At 59.8% G+C, this 25,455-nt stretch overlaps 1 protein-coding gene and 1 long non-coding RNA gene across 5 annotated transcripts in view; one reads left to right on the top strand and one right to left on the bottom strand.

The window, feature by feature from the left end:
• CARS1 (cysteinyl-tRNA synthetase 1) overlaps positions 1–23,992 on the top strand; it is a 49,726-nt gene extending 25,734 nt beyond the window's left edge. For 3 of the 4 annotated variants that reach the window (XM_069471835.1, XM_069471834.1, XM_069471836.1), the window contains 16 exons: positions 1,012–1,152; positions 1,471–1,559; positions 2,902–3,023; positions 7,869–7,981; positions 8,563–8,691; positions 9,050–9,179; positions 9,292–9,395; positions 9,746–9,843; positions 10,023–10,212; positions 10,816–10,884; positions 12,666–12,747; positions 18,634–18,714; positions 19,680–19,747; positions 22,494–22,553; positions 23,042–23,125; positions 23,673–23,992. In XM_069471835.1, the coding sequence (XP_069327936.1) occupies positions 1,012–1,152; positions 1,471–1,559; positions 2,902–3,023; positions 7,869–7,981; positions 8,563–8,691; positions 9,050–9,179; positions 9,292–9,395; positions 9,746–9,843; positions 10,023–10,212; positions 10,816–10,884; positions 12,666–12,747; positions 18,634–18,714; positions 19,680–19,747; positions 22,494–22,553; positions 23,042–23,125; positions 23,673–23,807 (1,695 nt within the window). In that variant the 3' untranslated portion in view covers positions 23,808–23,992. Of the gene's footprint in view, positions 1–1,011; positions 1,153–1,470; positions 1,560–2,901; positions 3,024–7,868; positions 7,982–8,562; positions 8,692–9,049; positions 9,180–9,291; positions 9,396–9,745; positions 9,844–10,022; positions 10,213–10,815; positions 10,885–12,665; positions 12,748–18,633; positions 18,715–19,679; positions 19,748–22,493; positions 22,554–22,922; positions 23,126–23,672 lie in introns of all 4 variants that reach the window. The other variant, XR_011233709.1, reaches the window with a different exon arrangement.
• On the bottom strand, positions 18,767–21,023 carry LOC138385442 (uncharacterized). The gene is made up of 3 exons (XR_011233710.1): positions 20,590–21,023; positions 20,386–20,505; positions 18,767–19,720 (listed from the first exon to the last, which is right to left on the bottom strand). It is a non-coding gene; the product is annotated as an uncharacterized lncRNA (long non-coding RNA).
• Positions 23,993–25,455: the final 1,463 nt, after the last annotated feature.

Here is a 25,455-nt window from a genome sequence, read left to right as displayed (position 1 = left end):
TTGCCTCCCTGGGCGTCTGCCCTGCCTTGATGCTTGTCTGCCCCTCTGTGCCCCACTGTGACGGAGAGGGCGTGAGCATCCTTGCAGGTTTGCCTTGCCACTTAGCAAGCCCAGCAACACAAGTCTGTTTTATCCGGGAGCTGTTGGCAGGGAGCGCCTGGAGAGCCTGGCCCACGTGGGGCCCGGTGCCCTTCTCTGTCAGTGTTGTGGGCACTCTGTCCACCTGGCGTGTCCTCGCTCTCTGCCAGGTGGTTTTCTGCACTTGCTCTCTCCGGCCTCCGTTCTTTGCCTCCTGCTCCCATGGTAGACCACAGCGCAATAGCCCTGTCCCTGCTCCAAGTCACCATGCTGCGAAGACTAGATTCCTCCAAGGCAGGTCGAGGATGGACATTTTTGCCTGCTGACAAGAGCGCAGTGAGGACGTGTCTCATGCCAGCAGTGTGTGTGGTCATGGGGCACTGGTCACCCGGATGCCATGTTGTGGTGGACTGCTGGCTTTCCCTCCTGTTCTGTGGTGCGTGAAGTGGGATGGGTGTCTTCAGTCAGTGCCATCTGGGAGATGGCACCTTCGAGACCTCCAGGCCCAGGACCCGGCCCGTCTCTCCTGACCTTTGGCTGTCTCCAGCCTGAATCTTTTTTGAGTGCACCAGGTGTCGGTGCTGTAGGTGACACACTGTGTGCCCTCCTGCCCCGCCCCTGTCCGTGACCCCACCTTCCAGGAGCCCAGGTCGCACATCCTCCCCAAGCCCACCCTGGCCCCTGGCTCACCGAGCCTCCCAGCCCACGGCCCCTGTCGAGTCTGCTCTTGCATGTTCACGTGAGAACCTCCCACCTGGAGGGTCGTATTTGAGCATCGCTGTCTCCCAGAAGACGGCGGCTCCCCAGGGATCCGAGGATCGGGCTGTGCACGGCTCATCTTTGAACTCTGGGCACTGAGTGGCTCCCACGACTGGACCGGGTGTGCCTGTGTGAAACCAGCAGCCTGTTTGTCATGTCTGCTTCTGTCTTCAGGTGCTGCTGGAAGAGGCCAAGGATCTGCTTTCCGACTGGCTGGATTCCACACTCGGCAGCGGGGTGACTGACAATTCCATTTTCTCCAAACTGCCCAAGTTCTGGGAAGGAGAGTTCCACAGAGACATGGCGGCTCTGAACGTAAGTGTCGCAGCTGTCTCGTCCTCCCTGCCAGGCCGAGGGCCCTGATCTCGGAATTCCTGTTTTGGTAAAGCCGAGAGGCCTTGTGCGATTCTCACCGTCTTCACTGGGCAGCTTAATTAAGTGCCAAGTCAACAGTGAACTTGAGCTGAGGGGCGTAAGGTGCTTCTTGGGTTTGTTTTTTGTTTTTTCCCTTTTTGTGTGATGTTAAGGGCTTCTTGTTTTACAAATTGGTGACGTTGTTTTCATGGAGCATGTTTGCTGGAGGCTGCAGTTTTCAGAAGGGAGAATCCAGGGACTTTCTCTCGTCATGGACAGGTTCTCCCTCCAGACGTCCTAACCCGGGTTAGTGAGTATGTGCCGGAAATCGTGAACTTCGTGCAGAAGATTGTGGACAACGGTTACGGGTAAGCACGAGGGCCCTGCCTGGGGCTTCCACCCTCGTGGGACGGTGCTTTGTTCTGGCCACTTAGTCCCCAGTTCTGCTGCTGTAATTAGAAGTGCCTTATAATTAAGGCCGTCTGGGATTTTTATTTCTTACTAGCTACCATCGTGGCAGGTATCTACCTACTAGCTATAGACACCACCTCTTTGTTCGAGGCAGGGAGCACGGGGGTGGGGAGCGGGTGTCGGCTGTGCTCACACCAATCCCCGGGGCCCCTCGCAGGCTTCCTCCTGCAGCTCCAGGCCCAGCCCAGGACCTGGGTCTCCGCAGCTGGGGGCTGAGAGCAGGGGTCTGGCTGGCCAGCCCCTTCAGGCCAGCCCAGCAGCCTGCCCTGGGACTGTGGTGAGGACCCGGCCCAAAGTCTGCCAGGAAGGAGGCGGTCAAGACCCCTGGTCACAGGGGCCCCGAGCTGTGTGGTGGTGAGCGTGAGCACGGCCAGCTCCTTGGACACGCAGGCACCGTGGCGCAGGCACTGAGAGGGCTCGTCCTGGGGTTGTACCCAAGGGAGGGTGCATTTCATCAGCATCTTTGCTGAGATTTCAGTGGCTTTTTGTTGTGATGACATCATGCGCTGCCCTGCTGCGCTGAGCCATTCAGCCCCTAGAGTGGCGTTTTCAGAAATAGCCAGCAAACGGAATGGCAGCCGGGACCCGAGTGTCTGCGGTGCTCGGCACCTGCTCCAGGAGAGCCGCTCTGTGTGGCGGGGGTGGGGCCCTGTGCCCAGCCTCAGGTTACCACCCCGCACCTGGCAGGAGCCTCACGGACAGATGAGGAGTGAGAGGCTCCATGCACAGTGCCCAGAGCAGCGCAGGCTCTTAGCAAGCCATGGTGCCGCCCCCTCCCCCACTGAACACAAAGCCCTGTCGGGCAGCACGAGACTGTGCCCAGCTGAGGGACGCGGGTGAGCCCGAGTTCAGAGAAGGGAGGTCATTCTGGGCTGGCGTGACCTGGAGGGCTTCCTGGAGGCTGAGGGCCTTGGCTAGGCCCAGCAGGCAGGGAGGTGTGGACAAGGAGAGGCAAGGGCGTACCGCACGTGGACTGCACCACACTGGCAGGGCTGGAGGATGCCAGGCAGCAGGTGGCAGGGGCTGCCTCTGCCGTGGGACACGCCCTGTCACCACCCTGCTCAGTCCACACGGCTGGGGTGGTTCTGAGTTCCCATTGCGGAGAGTGGGGAGGAGCAGAGATTTGAGCAGGCCCCAGATTTCACAGTTTGTAACCCTGCTCGATGTCCCAGCTGTTGGCCTGGGAAGTGTCTCTGGACCTGTGAGAGCCCCGCCCCCAATTCCTTTCTTGTTTCCCAGCTATGTTTCCAATGGGTCTGTCTACTTCGATACAGCGAAGTTTGCCTCCAGTGAGAAACACTCCTACGGGAAGCTGGTGCCCGAAGCTGTCGGGGATCAGAAAGCTCTTCAGGAGGGGGAAGGTAAGAGGAGGGAGGAGGGAAGGGAGGAACAGGAGCTTCCGTAGCTCGGGACTCTCCGCTTGTGCACAGTCCAGGCTGTTCGTCCCGTGGTCACAGTGGGAGGTGCTGACCCCCGCTCAGACGCACGGAGTGTGCGTGTTCACCCAAAGGAATTTCAGGAGTTTTCTACATCAGACCCTGGAATGTATTTTTTTAAATTGATACATAATTATATTTATGGGGTACATGTGATATTTTGGTACATGTGTATGACGTGTGGTAAGCAAGTCAGGGTAATTAGGATGTCTGTCACCTCAAACATTTATCATTTCTTTGTGTTGGAAACATTCCAGATCTTCTCTTCTGGCTGTTTTGAAATATACAATAAATTATTGATAGTTAGCCAGGGGCAGTGGCTCATTCCTCTAATTCCAGCACTTTGGGAGGCCGAGGAAGGAGGATCTCTTGAGCCCAGGAGTTCCAGACCAGCCTGAGCAATATAACGAGTCCCCATTTCTACAAAAAAGTTTTTTAAAAATTTGCCAGGTGCAATGGTGTGCGCCTGTAGTCCCAGCTACTCAGGAGGCTGAGGCAGGAGGATCACATGAGTCCAGGAGTTGGAGGCTGCGGTGAGCTGTGATTGTGCCACTGCACTCCAGCCTGGGTGACAAAGCGAGACCTGTCTCTAAAAATATGAATAAATAAGTAAATAAATTATTGATAACTATGGTCATCCTACTCTGCTATTGAACACAAGGACTTACATCCCTGCTATCTAACTGTATGTTTATACCCAGAAACTAGTGTTTTTTCACTCCCCGAACCCCACCTCGGCCTCTGCCACCCAACATTCCAGCCTCCACCTCCTTGGTCTTCACTTGCTTAGCTCCCGCATGAGTGAGGACACGCGATATTTGTCTTTCTGTGCCTGGCTTATTTCACTTAACATAATGACCTCCAGTTCCATCCATGTTGCTGCAAATGACAGAATTTCGGTCTTTTTTATGGTGAGTTATTTTTTAAGGAAAAGAAAAGTGAGTAAATAGCTCTGTCTTGAGAAGCGGGTGGCCGCTGGGCCCTGCTTCTCGGGCTGGTGTTTGCTGACTGAGCGTGTGAGGTTTAGGGCAGATCGGGGAGACTGGGACAAATGCCAGGGGACGCCTGTGTCCTGACTGTACCCATCTGGGTCCAAATACTGAAAACACACACATCAGGCTTTTTCTAGACCTGACAGAATATTTTTGAAACACTTCCTTGGTGTTTTCTCCGTGCTTATTCTGTAAGCGAATCTGGGACATGCCCACAAGAGCCAAGAGTTGGCACGTTCCCGCAGAGCGGGGCCGGCTCTCTCGTGCCAGGGTACTTTCTGTGTCATCACCCCCCCCCCCACCCCAGCATTTCTAGAAGGCAATTTGGCCAGAAAGGGAACGTGTTCATACTTTTTGATCAAGTAATTTTACCTTCAGGGCTCTGTTCTAAAGAAATACCGGAACCTAAAACAAAACAACACGACATAGACTGCGAAAAGATCCGCTAAGCCAGACCAGCCGCGTTAATATCAGACCCAGCGGCATTTAAGCTGCAGCATTCGGAGTAGAGGGGCGAGTTCCTGATGGTAGAGCACCTCGACCCCAGAGGACCCGGGCGTGTGCCCGGGTGGACGGGGAGCCCTGGGCCTCCGCGTCCCCACAGCAGAAGAGACACGCCCGTGGTTGTGAGAGGAGGTCGCGTGCGCTTCTCGGGCCAAGAGTTAGTAAGGACACGGAAGGTGTGAAGCACAGTTAATGGGCTTGACCTAAGAGGTGGGAACTTTGCACTCGGAAGTTAAAGAACATCCATTTTTAAATTTATTTGATTCATTTATTTTTGTAGAGATTGGGTCTTGTTACGTTGCTCAGGCTGGTCTCCAACTCCTGGCCTCAAGCGATCCTCCCACCTCTGCCTCCCAGAGTGCTGGGATCACAGGCAGGAGCCGCCGCACCCGGCATCTTCCATTCCTTTAGACACACGAAGCCACAGGACAGGTGCACAAGGAGGTCTCCACCAATCCCAGAGAACTGCCTCTGTGGAGCCCTGTTCTCTGACCACCGCACAGTTGTTTAAGGTCAGCACTGCAGGGACCCGTGTGCCGTTAAAGCCACACTCCTGTGTGACTCCTGGGAAGGAAGCCACCGTGGGGGGAAGCAGCATTTAAAGCTGCGCAGCAACAGAAGTGCCTCCTTCTGAGACCTGGGGACGCCCCAATTGTGCCAAGTCAAGGAAAGTTACGTTTTTAAATGTAATTATTAGAAAACAAGGATTGAAAATCCGTGCACTAAACAGTCAACAGACTGGAAGAGGAGCGCCAGTGAACAGCAGCACAGTAGGGGGGGAGAGGAAGTTGGAGAGTCAAAGCCGGCCCTTCACGAAAATCAGTAACATGGAAAGATGCTTAGCAAGCCTGACGAATGACAGTAGAAGATTCAAAAATGTATTAGGACGAAAACTGAGCATAACTGTAGACAGAGTCAAGAGTTTTAGAAAGTCCTTGGAGGAAACCGTGAGCCACTCGCAGTGCATCTGACGCTCGGATGAAGGAGAACAGGGCAGGCTGGGGGTGCGGGCGGCGAGAGCTCACGGGACTCACCATAGCTCTGTGATGAGTCTTGCCATCTGGCCCCATCTGGGTTGTTCTTTTCCTTCAGTATCATTTATTCTTGGACTTGTTTCTTCCAGCCTGCATTTAGAATTGGTTTAAGCTCCAGGAACAGCAGGAGTAGACTCCAGCAGCTCTTGGGAGAGAGGAAGAGGGGCCTGCCCTGCCCTGGAGGCCGCCTCCCCCAGCCTGGCCCCCCAGCCTGGCCGTCAGGCCTGGTCAGGTGCCCACGCCCCGGCAGGGAGGTCTGGGAAGTGTCTGTCCTGCGCAGCCGCATGCCCACTACCATGGGCCCTCTGACAACAGAGAGGAAGAGGAGAGGGCATTTGGGGACCCTGCGTGGTCTCGTGGGATGGCCCCCCAAAGCCACTCCACCAAGCCAACGACCCGTCGGAGGCAGGCGGGCCAGGCAGACGGTTCCAGAAGGCACCAGGCGGCCTGAGTGGGGAGTGGGGAGCAGGGCCTGCTGTGTGGGCGGGTGCACCTCTGGGGTCAAAGCTGGGGACACTTGCTCTGGCGCTGGGGACGGACAAGTCAGGAAACCGGGAAGGAAAACTTAAGGGGATCATGTGATTTGTTTCTCTTCAAAACTGCGAAGCTGCCAACTTTCATATGAAGGTTTTTTAAAAAATCTGAAGCAGATAATGGGCGTCACCAAATAATGGCATTTGTCGGGGGCAGAGGGCGTGTGTGAGCGAGAGAGGATCCTGCCGTCTCTGTTACAGATTTTTTAAGTATATTTAAAAAAATGATCAGATATAGATTTTCATAAGTAACTATGTTCATAATAATGAAAAATTGAAAATGTAGAGTTACATTTTCTGTCACATCAGGGCAGCCAAAAGAGGATGTCAGAGCCGTGTCAAACTGTGCTTTTGAGCAGCCGCTGATGGCGGGACGGTGAGAAGACAGGAACTGGGACGCGGTCTGTCCTCTTTGTCGGATGTGCCAGTCTTGCTCGCAGAAATTATTGTAAATCTGCAAATTAATATACTAAAATGTTAAATAGTACTTATTCTTAGGTTAGAAGATCATGACAATTTTTTTCCTATTTCTTAAATTTTCCACATTGAGTATATATTTTATAATCACAAAGTTGGTGTTTTTAAAATCTGTTTAGCAGGGCTTTCCCCGTTCACTGCGTTTCTCAGGGCAGCTGAGCTGTGTTGTCTGATTAGTTACAAATCTGAAAGTGGATTTGTTGCCTGAATAGGTGGCACTGGGTTTGCGTCCCCTGAGGCCACCGCGCCAGGCCCCTGGAGTGGAGTCTGCTGTTGTCCACGAGGGGGCGACGGCACCCAGGAAGAGGCAGCCCCTACACTGGGCACCAGAAAGGGACGCAGGGGCCAGGCGGGACCTTCTGGCGCCCGGAGCTGAGGCCCCGGCTCTCTGCCTGCCGCAGACGCAGTGTGGTTCTCGCTGCGAGAAGTTAGCGCTGGCCTGAGGCAGCTGAAATTTCCCGTGCGTCCCACACGTGCCACCTAGGGACGTGTGTCCCTTCCTGGACACTCAGCGGCTTGCACTCCAGCTGGCCAGGTGTCACCAGCTTGGTGCCTGGAGTTGACCGAGAGTGTTGGTCCTCCTCCCGCCGCGGGACGCACTGGCGGTGTTCGCCGGCCGGCGATGTGGGCTCTGCCCGGGAGGCGGGCCGTGTACCGAGAGCAGCGCTCGCCTTCCTCGCGGCCTTTCCGGACTGTCACCTCACGTGCTTCGCCCCTTCCCCTCGGGAGCATGGGAGGGACAGAGAATGTCCCTTCACCACCTGCCCCCGCCAGGTCCACATCGAGCACAGCGTGGCCTCGTCCTCCCCGCTCTGGGGACCCGCAGGCTGGCGGCTGTGCGGGCTGTGGACACGCTGAGCTGCCGCGGCACCTCCCAGCTGTAGCCCAGGGCACGTGGCTCGTGCTGCACGCTGGCGGCCCAGGGTGCGCGGGACAGTGGGGGACGAGTGTCTCAGGGGACAGCAGCTGCGGCTTCAGGCCTGGCGTGGTCGGCTTAGACGCTGGTGTGCGAGCCAGTGACTTCGGAGCTTATCAATGGTGTGTCGTGGCCCTACACGGCTGGGTCAACACCAAAATCTGGTCCTACACAGAAACCTGGAGAAGCGCTGGAGCTAAGTTAACAAACAAATTAGCAGCATCGGCCACTGGACACCCAGAGTGGGCCTGAAGTGCGCCGCTTTGGCCTGTGGGCACGGCCGAGTGACCTGCTCTGCCTCCTTGTGCTTCCAGGTGACCTGAGTGTCACTGCGGACCGCCTGAGTGAGAAGCGCTCGCCCAATGACTTCGCCCTGTGGAAGGCGTCCAAGCCGGGGGAACCGTCCTGGCCGTGCCCGTGGGGGAAGGTGAGCAGGCGGCCCAGGAGGTCTGGTTTGGGGGCAGCGGGAAGGGCGCTGGCACCAGCCACTCCCTCAGTCCCCCGCGAGCGGTAACTCTGCGTGTGAAAGGCGTTGTCACTGGGGCCAGAGCCTGGTGCTGGTGTAGCGCAGAAGTGCCCGGTCGGGTCCTGGCGACCGGACCTCACAGAGACGCCCTGGGTCCCCTCCCGGGACTGCTGTTTTCTGGTCTGGGAATGGGGGTGCGAGCAGATTAGACCACCTCAGAGGCCCTGGTTCTGACGTTCTGTGACTGTAAGCTGAGTGTTCCCAGACGGCCCTCGGACATCCCTGTGACGACAGTCCTCACGCTGGGGTGCCCTGGGAAGGGGTGTGGTATGCTGCTGCCGAGGGCTGGGGGGTTCTGGAAGTCGTTCACAGACGGCAGCAAAGCCTCGGCCCACGCGAGGCTGGTTTTGAACTTCACAGAAGGTGCTGGCTGCCCAGTCTTCTCGCGTGTGAAATTCGACACCTGTCCAGTAACGTTGACGGGGCTCAAGGCCTGGGCCGGCGGTCAGGCTGCTCAGTCTCTGGTCTCTGGGTCTCCGCAGGGTCGTCCAGGCTGGCACATCGAGTGCTCTGCCATGGCCAGCAGCCTCCTGGGGGCCTCCATGGATATTCACGGAGGGGGGTTCGACCTCCGGTTCCCCCACCACGACAATGAGCTGGCGCAGTCGGAGGTAGGCGGAGACAGTGGCGCCTTCTGGAGGGGAGAGCGTGGTGTGCCCGTTGCTGTGGTGGAAGAAAATCAGGGGGGCCCTCAGGAAGGGCTTTTGTCACTAAGCTCCACCCCTGCGTCCGGGTTTGTCGGTAGAATCGAACCCTAATCTTTCAGCGAGGCTTCCCTGGTTTTGGCAGCAGCAGGCCGCATTTGAGCCACTGTGTTACCTGCCAGCTCCTTGACCCGCGTCCGTCCCTCCGGGTGTCAGTTGTCCCCCTGCAAAGGGCAGCACCCACCTGTGGGCGGCACAGAGAAGCGAGCCGACGGCACAGGCCCCGTGACACATGGCCGTCACTGTCCTCCCTCCTTCCCCGCAGGCCTACTTTGAAAACGACTGCTGGGTCAGGTACTTCCTCCACGCGGGCCACCTGACGATCGCAGGCTGCAAGATGTCAAAGTCACTGAAGAACTTCATTACCATTAAAGACGCCTTGAAGAAGCATTCGGGTAAACCTCGGTTTCTCCCCAGACCCCGCCGCCCTCTCGCCGACGTGCGGTGGCCGCGGCACGTGGGAGGTTAAGGGAGCGGCCGTCTGTTTCCTCCCGTCCCCGTCCCCAGCGCGGCAGCTGCGACTGGCCTTCCTCATGCACTCCTGGAAAGACACCCTGGACTACTCGAGCAACACCATGGAGTCGGCGCTGCAGTACGAGAAGTTCATGAACGTGAGTCCCCCGCCCCTTTCCCGAGGTCGGTGGGGCGGCCGCCCGGCACGGAGGGCACCTCGAGCTCAGCCGTGACGGGCGGAGGCGGCTCTGCTGCAGCCGGGCCGGGCCCGGTGCGCGGCGGCACGCGGCGTTCCGGCTCCTACTTTCCACTGAACGAGCGTCTGCAAGGCTGAAACGGGAGCACGTTTCTGTCTCCAGGAAACATCTCTCGCTTTCTTCTGGCCACTTGTGCAGTGTGGGTGCATTCTGCCTTTGCAGGTTCTACCTAACGTAGAATAACGTCAGTAGGACGGTTTATCAGCTGTTTCTGGATGAAAAGTCACCTCCACGCTGTTTTCTCACTGCAGGAGTTTTTCTTAAATGTGAAGGACGTTCTTCGCGCCCCCGTTGATGCCGCTGGTCAGTTTGAGAAGTGGGACGAGGAGGAGGCGGAGCTCAACAGGAAGTAAGAGCCCTCTCCCCAGTTCCTGCCCACGCCCGGTGTCCGGGACCGCCGCGGAGCAGGCGGTGACACCGCCACACACCGTGCGGAGCTCCCTCGGGCGGGACGCAGCCGCGGTGGGAGCTACTCAGCGTTGACCCTCACGGAGAGTTTCACAGCACACTCCTTCGTCTCTTGCGCAGCTTTTATGAGAAGAAGATGGCCGTGCACGAAGCCCTCTGCGACAACATTGACACCCGCACGGTCCTGGAGGAGATGCGGGCCTTGGTCAGCCAGTGCAACCTCTACATGGCGGCCCGCAAGGCCGCGAGGAGGACGCCCAACCGCGCTCTGCTGGAGCACATCGCCCTCTACCTCACCCGCATGCTGAAGGTGCGCCGGGCCCGGCCGGGGCCCCAGCTGTGTGGACACGGGGACAGGCCCGGTGACAGGGAGAGCAGAGGGCAGGCGGCGCCCAGCGTCCCTTAGACACAGTGGAGCATGTGTCGTCCTGGCTCCCCGCTGTGCTTTGTGTGCGTTAGGAGTGAAGCCTGGACGGCGTCCCCCACCTGAGCTGCTGCTTCCTTCCCCTCTGTTTCCCTCTCCTCCCTTGGACTCTGAACACACCCGGTGCGGGGCCCTTCCCCGGCAGTGCCCTGTGCCGTAAAGGGACTCTCTGGAGGCCGGCGGGGCTCCGGGTGCCCTGCCCCCTTGCCCTCTGCTTCCTGGTGTCCGGCTCCAGAGGCTTTGGCCGAGAAGGGGCCAAGAGGGCAGCTCCGGGCCAGGGCCGTCCTGAGCAGAGCAGGGCACCCTGGGCTCGGGATCGAGGCCTTGGAGCAGCTCCTCCCATCTCCTTCCCTGTCCCGGAGCCCACCCCAAAGGGCTGCCCCTCCTGCTCCTCCTGCAGACGTGGGAACATGGTTGGTGGCCTCACCATGTGCACCCACTCGGGACCTCTTCCTCCTGCCATGGCCTGTGTCCTCTTTCTTTTCCTAGATCTTCGGGGCCATAGAGGAGGAAAGCTCCCTGGGTTTCCCGGTTGGAGGGCCTGGAAGCAGCCTGAGTGTGAGTAGAGCACACCCCGGCCCAGAGACGCTCCCTCTGGGGCCTCGGGTCAGTGCCGCCCTCTCCCCTGCCTGCTGCGCCCCTTAAGGTCGCCTGTCCCACGGGGTCTACTCTGCGGGCGCTGTCCTGCCCTCCGTGCCCGCTGCCTTCCTGCCCGCGCCGGGCCCGGGCCTGGTGCCTCGTGTCAGTCTCGGAACCCGTCGTTGGGGCGTGTTTTTCAGACTTCCCGTGTGTGGTCCTTCCTTGGTGCTTTCCAGAAAGAAATCCCACATAGCTCCTTTGTTCTGTGCAAGTGATACTGAGAGATTTATTTTCTTGAAAAAGAAAAAACAAAATCACGTCTCCCGCGTTAAAGTCAGTCTGCCTTTGCACGTAGATGTTTTTAGTCCTAAATGCCGCTGTGGTGGTGGGGGCGCCTTGGAATGTGCTGCGCACGTGCACCCCCGGCCCCCACGCGGCCTCAGGAGGCCCTTTGGAAATCCGCACCGGGAGTGTGGTGAGCCTGCTGGCCTTGGACATCTTGTGACCCACAGTGCGTGGATTAGCTTTCACACCCTAGTGGTTTCAGGAGCAGGAGAGGTGGCTCCTAAGTCCTGTGCCACCTCCGCGTCCCCTGCTCAGCTCGGTGCTGGTGGGCTTAGCTGAGCCGCTGGGGCTTGCTGGCCCTATGAGACAGGCCACTGCCACTGTCCCAGGAGCCCCATCATGCGCCCTGGGGCTGCGGCTGGCAGTGTCTGGACGCCTCCCTCCCGGCCCTGCACCTGGGCCTGGGCTGCCTCTGGTGGGTGGAGATCCAGACCTAAAACCCCCCAAGGCCAGAGTGTCCACCCCAAGGAGTCACCCTCAGCTCAGAGGCGGGATCGGCCGAAGTGTAGCTGTGCTGTGTGTGTGGCCCACGCCCAGAGCCCCCGCAGACTCAGGAGGCTGCGGCAGGAGGATGGCTTGAGGTCAGGAGTTGGAGGCTGTTGTGAGCTGTGATTGTGCCACTGCACTGCAGCCTAGGCAACAAGGCAAGACCCCCGACTCTACAAAAAAATAAAATTTAGGAAGTTTAGCTCAGACTCAGGGCTTCTCAGCCAGCGTTTGCATTTGTTAGTGTTTTCATTGTGCTCATTGAGCTGCAGGGAGAGACCTTGCGCCAAAGCTAAAATACTGGAAAATAGGAGAGGTGTAATGGAAAGGCTGTCCTGGAGTCGTGCTCACGCGTGAACTCTGCCCGCTCAGCTTGCCTTTCCCGGCCAGCTCTCCCATCCCACGGCCGCCCGGCGTCGCTGCAGGAGGCTAACGTTAGGGTGGGCGCCGACGTGCACGTGGGCAGTAGGTAGTCTAGGAGCTCCTTAGTCTTGGACAAAACAGGCGCCCACGGATTGGCCCCTGGCCTCAGTACAGGTAAGGCCCCAGCCTGGGGAGTGACGCCATCGGGCCCCCGAGAAAACGTTCCCTCCCAGACACGGCCCGTTTGTAACCGTGAAGACAGGCTTTTTAACAACTGCACGTTCGACCTGAGAAAACACGTCACAGAGCAGCTGCTGGGCTCACCCTGCTGGAAGGAGAGAGGAGGCTGTCTGCAAGCTCTCTGGCCCCAGTGTCCCTGTGACTCGTGGTCTAGCAGGGACCACTGGGAGGGACAAGGCCTCCATACTTGGGGACACTGGTCACAGCAGTGCTGGTCCACGGTAGCCTGTGCCTGTCCCGGCCCCGCGGTGTGTCTTCCACACTGTTACCCGGCCGTGGACATGAGGGCTGAGCTTCTCCAGTGAACCAGACCATTCTCCCCACAGCTGGAGGCCACAGTCATGCCCTACCTTCAGGTGCTATCGGAATTCCGGGAAGGAGTGCGGAAGATCGCCCGAGAGAAGAAAGGTGAGAGGCAGGTGCTAGAGCTAGAGGGAGGCGGCCGGCACTGTGGGTGCCCGGCCAGGCCCTTCTCTGAGGGCTGCCCTGGGCCTGCTGGGTCCGTGAGCACCACACCCCGGCCGCAGGCCTCCCTGCAGGGCAGAACCACTCCTGGAGGGACCGCCGGGCGGGGACTGGAGTTCGTTCGCCTCTTGTTCTCCGAGCAGAGGTGGAACAAGGCTTCCTCTGACGGCCGGTCTCGCCTCTGCCTCTCAGTGCGCTGGGCTCCCTGCTCCTGGTGGCCCAGGGGGCGGGTGCGCGAGGGTGCCTTGTTCCTGGGGTGCAGCCCCGCCGTGTGGGTGCTGGGTGCGGCCTTCTGCAGGAGCCAGCGCTCCCGGAGTTACTGTTCTGCTTGGGGCGAGGCGGGCGAATGCCTGGAGCCTGGGGTCCACCCAGGGGCCCTTGCTGTCCAGGCTCGGCCACTTCTCCGTCTTTTGACATTCCAGAGGTGCTTGTGGGCGATGTGAGACTCAGAAAATGCTGGATCTGAGATTTCATTTCCAGGGCAGTTTTTAAAAATGGTTAAGCACAGCAACAAGCAGCATCAGGCATGTGTTTGCTTCTTGCTGTGCGCGGCTCTGAACTGGTGACAGCACAGCCGCGGGCGCGTGCCGAGGACACGGAAGGTGCTGGGCCCAGGTCAGCTCCTTTCCTCACGTCCCCTCGGTCAAGCTCGTGATTTTCCAAAAGAGGGAAGCAGAGTCCCAAAGTCGGAGATCGACCCAGGCCACGCTGACCTGCCGCGCGCGCCTCCCCCCCGCCCAGGGCCCTCCGCCTGACGCGAAGTCGCCCCTGGCATTCCTGTGGCCCCCATCTGTGCAGAGAGGTCGGAGGTCGTGGTGGGGGCCGTCCAGGCAGGGCTGAAGGTGGAGCCTCTGGGAGAAGCCGTGCCTTGAGGAGGGATACGTAGGCCTGGGCAGCTGGCAGGTCTGGAGCGGTGGGAGCCGGCCTGGCTTGGCCTCTTACGGGAGCGGGTGGCAGAGCCAGGGGCAGGAGGGCAGGCAGGAAAAGCCTCAGGCCCTGAGGACTGTGGGCGCAGAGCTCCGCAGGCCTGGGGGCAAGTGCAGGGCGCTGGGTGTGCGAGGAGGCGGCTGGATTCCAGGGCCGCAGCGTCTCCTGCAGGGTCCTGGGCCAGACTGCGCAGTGTCGGCTGTGGGGGGCGTTGGGTCCGACTGCATGAGCGTGGTCCCACCTCTGACGCCTAACAAACACCTCAGCGTTTTAAAGCCTTTGAACCAAGCTGAGAAGAGCCTGGCCGGCCCGTGCGGTGGGGACCGGTGCAGACTCCGATATTGTGGCAGCCCCAGTGTAGCGACTGCGCTGGGGTTGGGATGACCGTTCTGGAGGCAGCCTGGGCGTTCCACCGGTCAGGGACGAGGGAGGCCAAGCCCGGGCTGCAGCTCCCTTGAGGTCACACGAGGCGGCGTACCTGGCATCGACGCCTCTGGCGTGCTGCAGCCCCGGGAGGAGCGCAGGCAGGTTAGGGGGCCCTGGAGGAGACTGGCTGGGCGCGGCTCCCAAGCGTGGCGCTGACTAGGCAGGGCCTTGCTCGGGCCTGGAGAGCAACTTGAGCCAGCTGGCCTTGGAAGAAGTTTGGTTTTGCTTTTTGTTTGCTTGATTTTCACTTTGTTTTGCTCAGAGCAAGAAGACAGGACTGACATGGGCCCTGGGTGGGTGGTGGGGATCCCTGCCCTGCGTGCCCGTCCTGTGTGCCCGTCCTGCACGTGCCTGTGGACGAGGACTCACTCGAGCTGAGCCAGGGGCCCTGGGCTCCTCGGGCCTCAGACCTTCAGGCAGGAAGAACCTGGGGCGGAGGCAGCAGGGCAGTGCCCTCCCCCCCAACAGCAGCAGCCAACGTTTGCCGTTATATTAATCATTCACTACTGTCACCCCACTAGCTGTTCACGAGGCCTGGGTCTGGCCCAGGGGGCGGGAGCGAGTGTCAGCTCCAGGGTGGCCCTTTGGGCACTGGTGTCTGCCCAGCCCAGCGTCCCACAAACGTGAGGATGGAACCGTTGATCCAGACGTGCCCGTGCAGCCAGAGAGCACGGGCTGTGCAGCAGGGCAGCGGGCTGAGGGCGTGGCCAGGAGAGGCAGGGTTGGGCCACAGCCCTCCGTGCCGGGGGGAGATGGTGGTCGTTTCCTCATCACCACTTTTCTGTTTTCACTGTGGGAAAATACACAGAACACAAAGTTTACCATCTTAACTATTTCTAAATGCACGGTTCAGTGGCTTTTTGTTTTTTGTTTCTTTGGGTTTTTTGGGAGGCTGAGCCTGGCGCTGTTGCCTCGGCTAGAGTGCCGTGGCGTCATCACAGCTCAGCAGCCTCAAACTGCTGGGCTCCAGCAGTCCTCCTGCCTCAGCCTCCGTGTAGCTGAGAGTACAGGCATGCGCCACGATGCCTGGCTAATTTTTCTACTTTTAGTAGACACGGTGTCCTGCTCTCGCTCAGGCTGGTCTGGAACTTCTGAGCTCAAGCAGTCACCCGTCTTGGCCTCCCAGAGTGCTGGGATCACAGGCCTGAGCCACCGCGCCCGGCCTCAGTGGCATTAAGTACGTTCTCATTGCTATGCAAGCATCACCACCATCCATCTCCGGAACTTTCTTATGTCCCCAAGCTGAGGTTCTGCCCCCATTAGACACTAACTCCCTCTCTCCCGCCCCGGCACTGTCCCCGTCTGCTCTCTGGGTCTGTGGATCTGACGACTCGGGGACGTCCAGTCAGTGGAGTCACAGTGTTTGTCCTCCTGTGTCTGGCCCATGTCACTCGGGACGGTGTCCTCAGGGTTCACGCACGTGGCAGCCCGTGTCAGAGTCTCCTTCCCGCGTGTGCTGAGCAGTATTCCACGGTGTGCACGCGCCACGTTTTATCGGTCGTCTGTGGACGGAGTCCATCTCCTTCTGCAGCATCTCCTTAGCCCTCGTTTCTCTTCAGTGAATCCCCTGCTCCTGCTCCCCGTCTCGGCCGCCGGACGCCACCTCTGGCGCGGGTGCCCTGTGCCTGGTGCGCTGCGCTGCACTGGAGCTCTGTGAACGCACCTTCTGGAGAGCACCGGTGCCCAGCGCGTGCCGGGCGCTGCTGGCGGTGGGGGAGTGGTCGCAGCGTGCAGCCTCGAGGCCCTGCCAGGCTGTGCGTGGTGCTCCCAGGAGCTGCTCCCCAGCAGGCGGCCTCCATGGCCTCTCTGTCGACAGCGACGGACACAGAGCCTCTGCCCGTCCACAGGCTGTGAGGCCCGGGCAGCTGGCACAGGCGCCCCGGAGTCACCCCTTCTGGGGGGCCGTGTCCAGGGAAAGCCCATTGTCCTTTGCTGGGTGCCACAGTGGTTATGAAGCGTCTTCCTCATCTTGGGGGAAACTCTGCCGGCCAGTGGCAGCCACGCCTGCGTCGTCTACCTCCTGGGGCTCAGCGCCACCGGGTCCTGCTCCCACACTGGGCAGCCTGCGTGTTCGTCGGGAATCTGCCTGGCAGCGGGAAAGCTCCGGAAGCCTGAGACGCAGTGGGTGTCCGCAGTGCAGGCGACCGGCCAGTCCTCGTTGGGCAGCCTCACCCCGTGGGAGGGGCTGGCGAGGGAGGGCCCCTTCGGGTCCCAGACGTGGTCCTTTCTGCCCCCACAGGGAGTGGCTCCCCCTCTGTGCCCTTGTCCTGAGGTTGCTTTAGTGATTCTGAGACCCCGTTCTTCCGTGCATTGAAGAATTTGTTTGTTGAGTTCCTCAAAAACATCAAACTGAATTTTGCCTTCTTTAGAAAGTATTTATTGAGGTGAAATTTGCATAAAATTAACCATTTTAAAGGGAACGATTCAGTGGCGTTTAGCATGTTGACAGCCTTGCAGCCCCTGCGAGCCGGCAGTCTGCTCTCGGCCTGCAGGTCTGCAGGTGCCGGACCTGTCGCGGACGTGGAACCCTGCACCTCGGGGCCTTTCGCGACTCACTGGTCTCACGTGGCGTTTCCGCAGCCTGTCCGCGTGCTAGCACGTGTCGGAGCTTTGTTCCTTTTTAGGGCTGAATGCTATTCCTTTCATTGTGTGGTGTGTGTAGACCGAGTCTTGTCGATCCGTTCTGCAGCTGACGGACACGTGAGCTGTTTCCACCGCTGGCTGCTGTGAACAGTGCTGGTGCGACCGTGGGTGAACCTGTGTTCATTCCAGTACCTGTTTCCACTCTTTGGGGCACATCCCTAGGAGTGGGGTTGTGGGGTCACGTGATAATTCTATGTTTCAGTTTGGAAGGAACTGCCAAACTGTTTCCCGTAGGGGCTGGACCCTGTATCTGCCCACTAGCGGTACACAGGGTTGCAGTTTCTCCACGTCTTCACCAACGGTGACGTTCTGTTGTTTTTAACCGTAGCTGTCCCACCAGGCATGGAGTGGTGTCTGCGGTTTTGGTTCGCATTTCCCTAGTGACCAATAACGTTGAGCATCTCGTCACGTACTGTTGACCATGTCATCTCTGGAGAAGTATCCATTCAAGTTCTTCGCCTATTTTTTAATTGGATGGTTTGTCTTTTTATTGTGAAGCTGTGGGAGTTCTTTTTGTTTTTGTTCTTTTTTTTTCTTTTTCATTTTTTATGAAACGGGGTCTCACTCTGTCACCCAGGCTGGAGTGCAATGGTGTGATGATAGCTCAGTGCAGCTTCAAACTCCTGGGCTCAAGTGATCCTCCTGCCTCAGCCTCCCGAGTAGCTGGGACTGTAGGCCACGCCACTACACCTGGCTAATGGTTTTTTTCTATTTTTCCGAGAGACAGAGTCTCGCTATGTTGCCCAGGCTGGTCTCAAACTCCTGGCCTCAAGCCGTCCTCCCACCTGAGCCTCCCAAAGTGCTAGGATTATGGGTGTGAGCCACCGCACCCAATCAGGAGTTCTTGATATATTCTGGATACGAGACTCTTACCCAGGCCAGGTGCAGTGGCTCGTGTCTGTGGTCCCATTTGCCCTGTGGCTCCCCGGCCTCCGTGCATTGTGTCCCCCATAGGGGTGCCCAGCGTGGGCAGGGCCCAGGAGGACTCAGGCGCCTCCTCTTGCCTTGCTGTGGCCTAACCACGGGCTGGGTTGGCGTCTGAGGTGAGAGGCCCTGGCAGCAGCTGTGGGGTCCCCCCGACCTCTGGACCTGGCGCCTGTTCCTGAACACGCTTCCTTCTAGCTGAGCTCCGGCTCGCTCAGGGGCACTGAGAGACATGGCGGTGCTGGGCGTTCCCTGGCACTAAGCCCTCAAGAGCTCTTGACCCCACGGGTGTGCGGTGGAGGCTGCTGTGACTCCCCAGGGGGGCCAGGCTATAGCTGAGGAGAGAGGAGCCCTTCCAGGACTTCAGTGACGCAGGGCACAGGCCCCGCGTAGGTGTGGCTCTGGGCCCCTGGGCCGCGGGACGTGACTGGCTCCTTCAGAATCACTGTGCCAGGACGGTGGAGGCTCAGAGTTCCCGGACTCCTTCCGGGGTGACCAGGGCGCTTGGGGCAGTTTCTGAGCCTCGTTGTACAGCAAAAACCTGTTTCCAGGAAACAAGCTCAGCCCCTGGCCCTGGCTCTGGCTCTGGCTCTGGGTGGCCCAGACCTTGCCCTCAGCACCCCGAGACCTGTGTGTCTGGCGCCGTCCGAGAGCTGCTGCCGTGTCTGGGGTGAGGGCTCAGGTCGGGCTCCGAGGGCTCCAGGGGCAGCTCCGGGCCTGTGGTCACACTATGCGCCAGAAGCAGCGCCCAGGGCTCGCTGGCGCAGCGCTGCTGGTCTCGGCTCCTGCTGGCCCTCCCGGGCAGTCAGGCCGCTGGCACCCACCGTCCTGGGCGCTGGGGAAGGCGCCCGTTCCGTGGGACCTGCGTCCCCTCCTGGGTCTGACGGAGCCGCCTTTCTTTGCCAACAGTGCCCGAGGTCCTGCGGCTCAGTGACAGCCTGCGCGACGACGTCCTGCCCGAGCTCGGGGTGCGGTTTGAAGACCACGAAGGTGGGTGAGCCCCTCCCTGTGGGCTGTGAAGTCTCGGGGTCCCGCTGAGACGGGAGGGGGAAGAAGCTCGGGGGCTGGGCCGGGCCCGTGTGCTCGTGGGCGACGAGGAACCCACGGCGGTGCCATCGGCCTCCCGGGCGTGCCGCACGCTCGCCAGCTGGCAGGGCCGGCGCTGCCACACCTCCCGGGGGTTCGGCTGTTGGTTTCCACTCGGGCCTGGCTGTCGGCTGCCTGTGTCGCTGCCGGCCACTGGCCACTGTTCCTCACGCCCGGCAGTCACGGGAACGAGCCCGAGTCCTGCAGATTGTTAGCAAGTTTCACGCGTGTCCTCTGACTTTATGGAATTTTTTTCCTGGACTGAAAATCATTTTTTTATTTTTAATTTTTATGGCTACGTCGTAGTTATACGTACCTGTGGGGCGGTACGTGTGATGTTTTGAGACACGCACCCGCCGTCTGGTCCAGTCAGGGCGATCAGGATGCCCGTCGCCTCAAACACGGGCCGTGTCTCCGTTCCCAGTTCTGCTCCTCTGGTCAGTTTGAAACAGACTAAATTATTGGTGACTGTTATCGTTAACTGGAGTCGCCGGTCGGTCGTGCAGTCGGTCCTGCTACCAAACACTGGCTCCTCCCGCACCTGCCTGCACCTGGGTGGCCGACAGCACCCCCCCCCCACCTGCCTCGCGGCGAGGCCCAGCGATCTGTCTTGTGTCTGGCTCCTCGCTGGCAGGGCCTTCCCGCCTCACAGCTGCAGAGTCCTCTCCTGCATGGGACTTCACTGCCTCCATGGAGGATTTAGTGTTTTGTTTGTAATGTTTACCCGTTTGATCCACCTGGAATTAACTTTGGCTCGTGAGCGGCAAGGGAGGCCTGGCCCTGTCTTTCCCTGGCGGGCGGGGCAGGGTGGTCTGGGCGGGGCGGGGCTGGCCCACAGCCCAGCTGCTCACGGGCTGTTTGCCTTTCAGGACTGCCAACCGTGGTCAAACTGGTGGACAGAGACACCTTGCTAAAAGAGAGAGAAGAAAAGAAAAGGGTTAGTAAAACTAAATGACTTGAACTTGACATTTGTTGAAAACGTAAAAACCATTGGGGTTTTTATAGAGTTTACTTTTAAAGAGTTGATGTTTATACTTTTATTAAAATCACAGTTTTGGTTGGGATTTTAATAAATCTCAGCACTTTAGGAGGCCCTGGCAGGAGGATCTCTTGAGGCCAGGAGTTCAAGGCCAGCCTGGGCAACATAGCAAGACCCTGTCTCCCCAAAATGTAAAAATTAGTTGGGCATGGTGGCTCTCGCCTGTAGTCCCAGCTACTCTGGAGGCTGAGGCAGGAGGATCACTTGAGCCCAGGAGTTTGAGGTTGCTGTGAGCTGTGATGACACCACTGCACTCCAGCCTGGACAATAGAGTGAGACCTTGTCTCTTAAAAAAAAAAAAAAAAAAAAAATTAGATCATACTGGTTTTATGAAAGAAAAAAGAAAAAAAAAATCCCAGTATTTATAAATGTCAGAAAGGGAAATTAGGTAGGTAATTACGTGACAATTTGGTAATCAAAAAAGAAAACTGTCCCTTCTAATAAACAACTTATTTTTAAAAAAATAATGAAAGTGAAAATTGGTTACCTTTAGCAGCTGAAGCTGATGACATGTTTAGGTCCTACCCTGGCCTTACCTGGGGGTACCCGTCTGTCTCCTTCACCTCCTCCTCCTCCTGGAGTTCCCTTTAGGCACCTTGGCTTTCAGAGGCTTCCTGACCGCGTGGCGGTAGGAGGTGGGCAGCTGGCACAGGAGCCTGGGCACAGAGAATGCGCAGCAGGTGGCAGAGAAGCTGTCTCCCCCACCGCCCCCCGCCACTGCCCCCCGTGCTCCAACGCACCCTCCACCTGCCTCCCTCCAGTGTCCCCGGGATCAGGCACAGGCCCTGTGTTTAAGGACCTCGGTGCCCAGTAGGAGAGCAGACAGGAGCTAAACTGTGCGGTGTTAGAAGCGCTGGGCGCAGGGACGCAGGAGCAGAGGTTCCTGGACTCCCGCGCTCCATGGGAGGTGGGCCTCGGGGGCTGCCGTCTCCAGGGGTGAGGGGCCCCAGGAGGCCTGAGGGAGGAGACCACTGTGGAGAGAACCTCTGAGAGGAACTCCAGAAGCTGAGTCAGCGAGGTGGGTTGTGCAGGGTGGGGGCAGGAGTTGCTGCCCGGCCCTGGCCTGGCCCTGCAGTGAGGCCCGGGCGCAGGAGGAGAGCTGGCACCGGAGGCCAGTGTGGGCGGCTGGAGCTGGCAGTGCCGTGGAGGACTGGCCAGCGGGAGCCCCGGGGCCGGGGGGGGGGTGCGGGGCGCGGCGCTGAGGACAGGTGCCGAGTGGGGTGTGGTCTGCCGGTCCGAAGGAGCTGGGCCAACCTGCAGGGTTTGACACCCCCCCAGGCCCCCCACACTGGCTCACCCAGCCCTGGGCCTGCCCTGGCCCTGCCACGGGGTGTCCTGGGGCTGGCGTGCAGACGCCCCGTGTGCCACGCTTCTGGCAGAGCCCTCCGCAGGGACAGGAGGCAGGAAGTGCTCTCTTGTGGCTTCCTGTAGTTCACGTTTCCCAGCCAAGGGACTCTCGCCACAACCAACCCGCTGCCCGGAGGTGCCCTAGGGCGCAGGGCTGCTGTGGGGGCAGGGGTCACGTGAGCAGTGCATCGTCCCGCCTCTCCCTGGAACATTCCCACCAGCACACAAGCCCGTCCCAGCCTGGCTTTAACATGGAAAAGGCAGAAACCTGAGCGCGTCCCTGTGCCCGGCCTCCCCCACCTCGGCCTCTTCCCCTCGGCCGGCTCTGCCCCCCTGCCCGGGCCCCTCAGGAGCTCTGGACCCTGGTGGCCCAGCCCCTTCCGGGCTCCCGGCCCTGGTGCCTTCCTGCATCCTCTCCCCCAGCTCTGCGTGGGGGCACCCGCCCTCCCTCTCCAGGTGACCTCCCCCAGTCCCACAGCTTCCCCACCTGTCGTGGATTCTCGGCCCCCAGACTTGCCTGCGCCCAGGCTCCTGTGCCAGCTGCCCACCTGCTAGCTGCACTCGCTAGGAGCCTCTGAAAGCCAAGGTGTCTAAAGGGAACTCGTGACTTCCAACTCCCCAAACCTGTTCCTCCCTCCTGGCAGTGGGGGAACACTCTTCACGCAGTGGCTCAGGCCAGAAGCTCCTGAGGCAGCCTCAGGCCTCCCTCGCCAGTGCCCAGCCTTCGGGCTCCACCACCCAGCCCAGGCTGGCGCCGCCCCCCAGCCCCTCCCCGCCAGCACCACGGCGCCCTCACCCCACCCAGAGGCTGCCTGATGGCTCAGAGCGGGCTCCTGTCTCCTCACCTGGCCCCCGAGGCTGGCCGCTGTGCCCTGGCACCTGCCAGCCTCTGCCCTCCTCTCCCCACCTGCCTCGGGCCCGTGCTCCTTGCCTGCTCAGGGTCGGCCCTCGTGGTGCTGTCCTTGGTCACCACCCAGTAGAGCCCCTCCCTGAGCTGGGCTTGTCGTCCTGGTCCGTTTCTTCCTATTGGTCACACCTGGGTCTTTTAATGTTGGTGCTGTCTGTTCAGTGCGTCCCCCTTGTATCTAGAGCAGGGCCAGGCACCCATAGGTGCCCACTGAGGGTCCCCAGAGGGAAAGGACAAGGGTCCGTGGGCTACCTGAGCGTACGCCGCCCAGCACACGGCTCGCCTCCCCGCCGTGGGGTGGGCTGGCTCAGGGTCCAGGCCCCTGGGGAGGGCTCGTTCTGCTGGGCCTGGTGCAGCCCTGTGTCACCGGGCTCTGTGCTGCTCCCCTAGGTTGAAGAGGAGAAGAGGAAGAAGAAAGAGGAGGCGGCCCGGAGAAAACAAGAGCAAGAAGTAACGCACGTCTTTCTGTTTGGTGGGGCTCTCCCGGGCAGGAGGGCACCCTGACCCCGTGACCCCGTGCCCGGCTCTCTGTGCCACGGTGGGCTCGGCCAGGCACCTGGTGACCCCCACAGGAGGAGCTGTGCTCTCTGCCACCACCACCCGAGGCCGCCCAGGCCCTTCTCACGTGGTGCCCGGGGCAGGCCTGGCGCCAGGACGGCTGTGCCCTTTGGTCACAGGCTCGGGGACAGCTTCTGTGAACTGACTGCTGCTGTGACTGCTTCCAGCAACCTTCCCTCCATTCCCAAATCTGATTTAATTTTAAACTGTCCCTCCTTTAAATCCCCACTGCCCTGGCCGCCTCTTCCCCATCTGTTACAGCTCCCTGCACCTGAGGGCTGTGAGCAAGCTGGGGGCTGAGGTGGGAGCGGATGTCGTGGTGTCAAGCGTGAAGCTGCCGTGTGCCACTCGGCCGTGACGTGTCATGTGTCATGTTGCAGGCGGCAAAGCTGGCCAGGATGAAGGTTCCCCCCAGCGAGATGTTCTTGTCAGAGAGTGACAAATATTCCAAATTTGATGAAAATGTAAGGATTGTTTCTCTTTTCCTCAGAGCCTTATTAGACCACATGAAATTGGGGTGGTGACAATTTCCAACCCGGGGCAAGTGGGTTTTCTTTCTGGAGTAAGATCTCAGGGTAGGCTGAGGTCCTCTGGCACCTGCTTTAGTCCAGGCCTCCTGCCTGAGTGCCGAGGGCCCCCGGCTCCCAGCGGCCCATCCAGCGGGGCGGCCCCTGCCAGGGCTGCCGCACTGGGTGCCGCCGAGCTCCGGCCCCAGCACCGGGGTCTGGCCTGGCTGAGGTGCCACAGTCCAGGGATGGCTCGGCTCGCGGCTCGTCATTGCGCTGTTCGTGGCCGCAGCCCCCAGACCCTCAGACCTCTGAGCCCGTCAGAGCCGAGCCGCGGGGGGCCCTGGTGGGAGCCCTGCCCCCATCAGCCGTCAGGGCCCAGGGGAGACGGTGTGGCCGCTCGTCCCGCGTCGGGAAAGGAGCACTTAGACCGAGGTGGGGGCCGCGCCCCTGGTCACTTGGTGGCGCCGGGCAGACTGACAGCCCCTGTGCTCTGGCGTTGCAGGGTCTCCCCACGCACGACACGGAAGGCAAAGAACTGAGCAAAGGGCAAGCCAAGAAGCTGAAGAAGCTCTACGAAGCCCAGGAGAAGCTGCACAAGGAGTATCTGCAGATGGTTCAGAACGGAAGCTTCCCGTGAGGAGGTGCAGGACTGACTGTTGTCACTGAGCCGTCGCGGCCCGGCGGCTCCTCTGCCTCAGTGCCAACGCCCCAGCGCTCTGGTCGTGTTTACATTGTCCACGGGTCCTAGATTAAGAGTTGTGTCCATGTAGGTTCATGTCGTCGGCAGCTCTGAGACACTGACAATAAATTCTTGCAAACAGCGAGAGCCGTGCCGCCCTCTCTGCCTCGCCCTGCACGCTCAGCACTCGGCGGGGGGCCAGTGGCCGGCCAGGGCCGCTTGGTCAGCAGGTCACAACTTAGGTGCTCGGGTCAGTTGAGCCGCTTCAGCCAGCCTCGGACTTTGTCCCCCGTGGCGATGGCTATCGGCTAATCTCTGGTGTGTGGGCACATTTGGAGGTATTTGAGTAGGAAAAGACAGGCTCAGACTGGCAGAAGCCACTGAGCCCCGGACAAAGGCTGCTCAGTCTGCCCGGGGCCTGATGAGTGAGCACACTGCGGGCTGCCCGGGCTGGCACGTTCGGGCAGCGGCACAGTGGGAGGCTCAGCCGGTGGCCCTGAGCTGCCAGGACTGGAGATAGCAAGTCCAGGACCTGCACGGCTGACGGCTGAAACTGGGGGGAGGTGTATGTCAGCAGGGGGCCGTTCGTCCCCAGGGCCCAGCGTTGGGGAGTGCCTCTGCCACGGCGCCCGCACACCCGCACTCTCTGGACTGGGAATCGACACCCAGACATGGACGTGCTTCACCGTCCCCGACTGAGGAGGGTGTGAGCAGACGCCAGTGCCAGGCCAGATCCATCGGGACAAGAGACAGTCGCGGGTGCTGGGATGGCAGGCGTGGCACCCCATCCGGTGCTCGTGGAGGACAGCCGCGACCCGTGTGGGGGTGCGGTGTGTCTGCCCGCAGGGGTGCAGGAAGCTGTCCTGAAAGCACAGCGCGGTGCCTGTCCGGTTTGCTGCAGCCGCCTGCAGCATCGCCAGGGTCGGAGCCAGCCTGTCTGCATTCGCGGGAGCAGCTCGAGAGCACCCACTCGGTCATGCAGGGAGCACTGGCTGTGACTCAGTGAGGACAGGCTCGGGTGTGTTGACATGTCTGACTTTTGAACCTTGTCAATGTTTTACATGCCAAAAAAAAAAAAAAACAAGTAAAAACAAGGTCTCCAAAGCAAAGTGAAACAAACTTGTTCCAGTTATCGGTTGCTGCATAACAAATCACTCCAAAAGTCCACAGCTGAAAAGGATGACGCTCATCTTGGCGACTCTCATGGCTCTGGGTGGACCAGGCTCAGCTGACCGGTTCCCGGTCAGGGTTCCTCCAGAGACTGCAGGCAGACAGGGCCTCGTGAAGGCTCGTGCCTGGGTGCCAGGCTGGGGCTGCTGGGGCCCCGCATATCTCTAAGTGGTCTCTCAGCTGGGCGGCTTCAGTGTGGCTGCATTTCTCTCCAAGGGTTCAAATCCTGAGAGAGGAAAGGAGCTCTGTGTCTTTTTAGATTCTAACCTTGGAAGTCAGAGCCTGACTTCCACAAAGCCCCACTCATCCAAGGGGAGGGGTACAAGCACCACCCCAGCACGGCCAGGTTCCGGAAGAGTAGGAAATGCTGCCCCTATTGCAGAAACTATCATCTGCCGCAAAACCATAAATCAAACTGGCAACCTCAGAAAAAGGG

This window comes from Eulemur rufifrons, chromosome 6 (assembly GCF_041146395.1).
Source record: "Eulemur rufifrons isolate Redbay chromosome 6, OSU_ERuf_1, whole genome shotgun sequence".
NCBI lineage: Eukaryota > Metazoa > Chordata > Mammalia > Primates > Lemuridae > Eulemur > Eulemur rufifrons.
The sequence above is the reverse complement of the archived record's forward strand: the minus strand, read 5'-3'. Positions and strand labels throughout refer to the sequence as shown.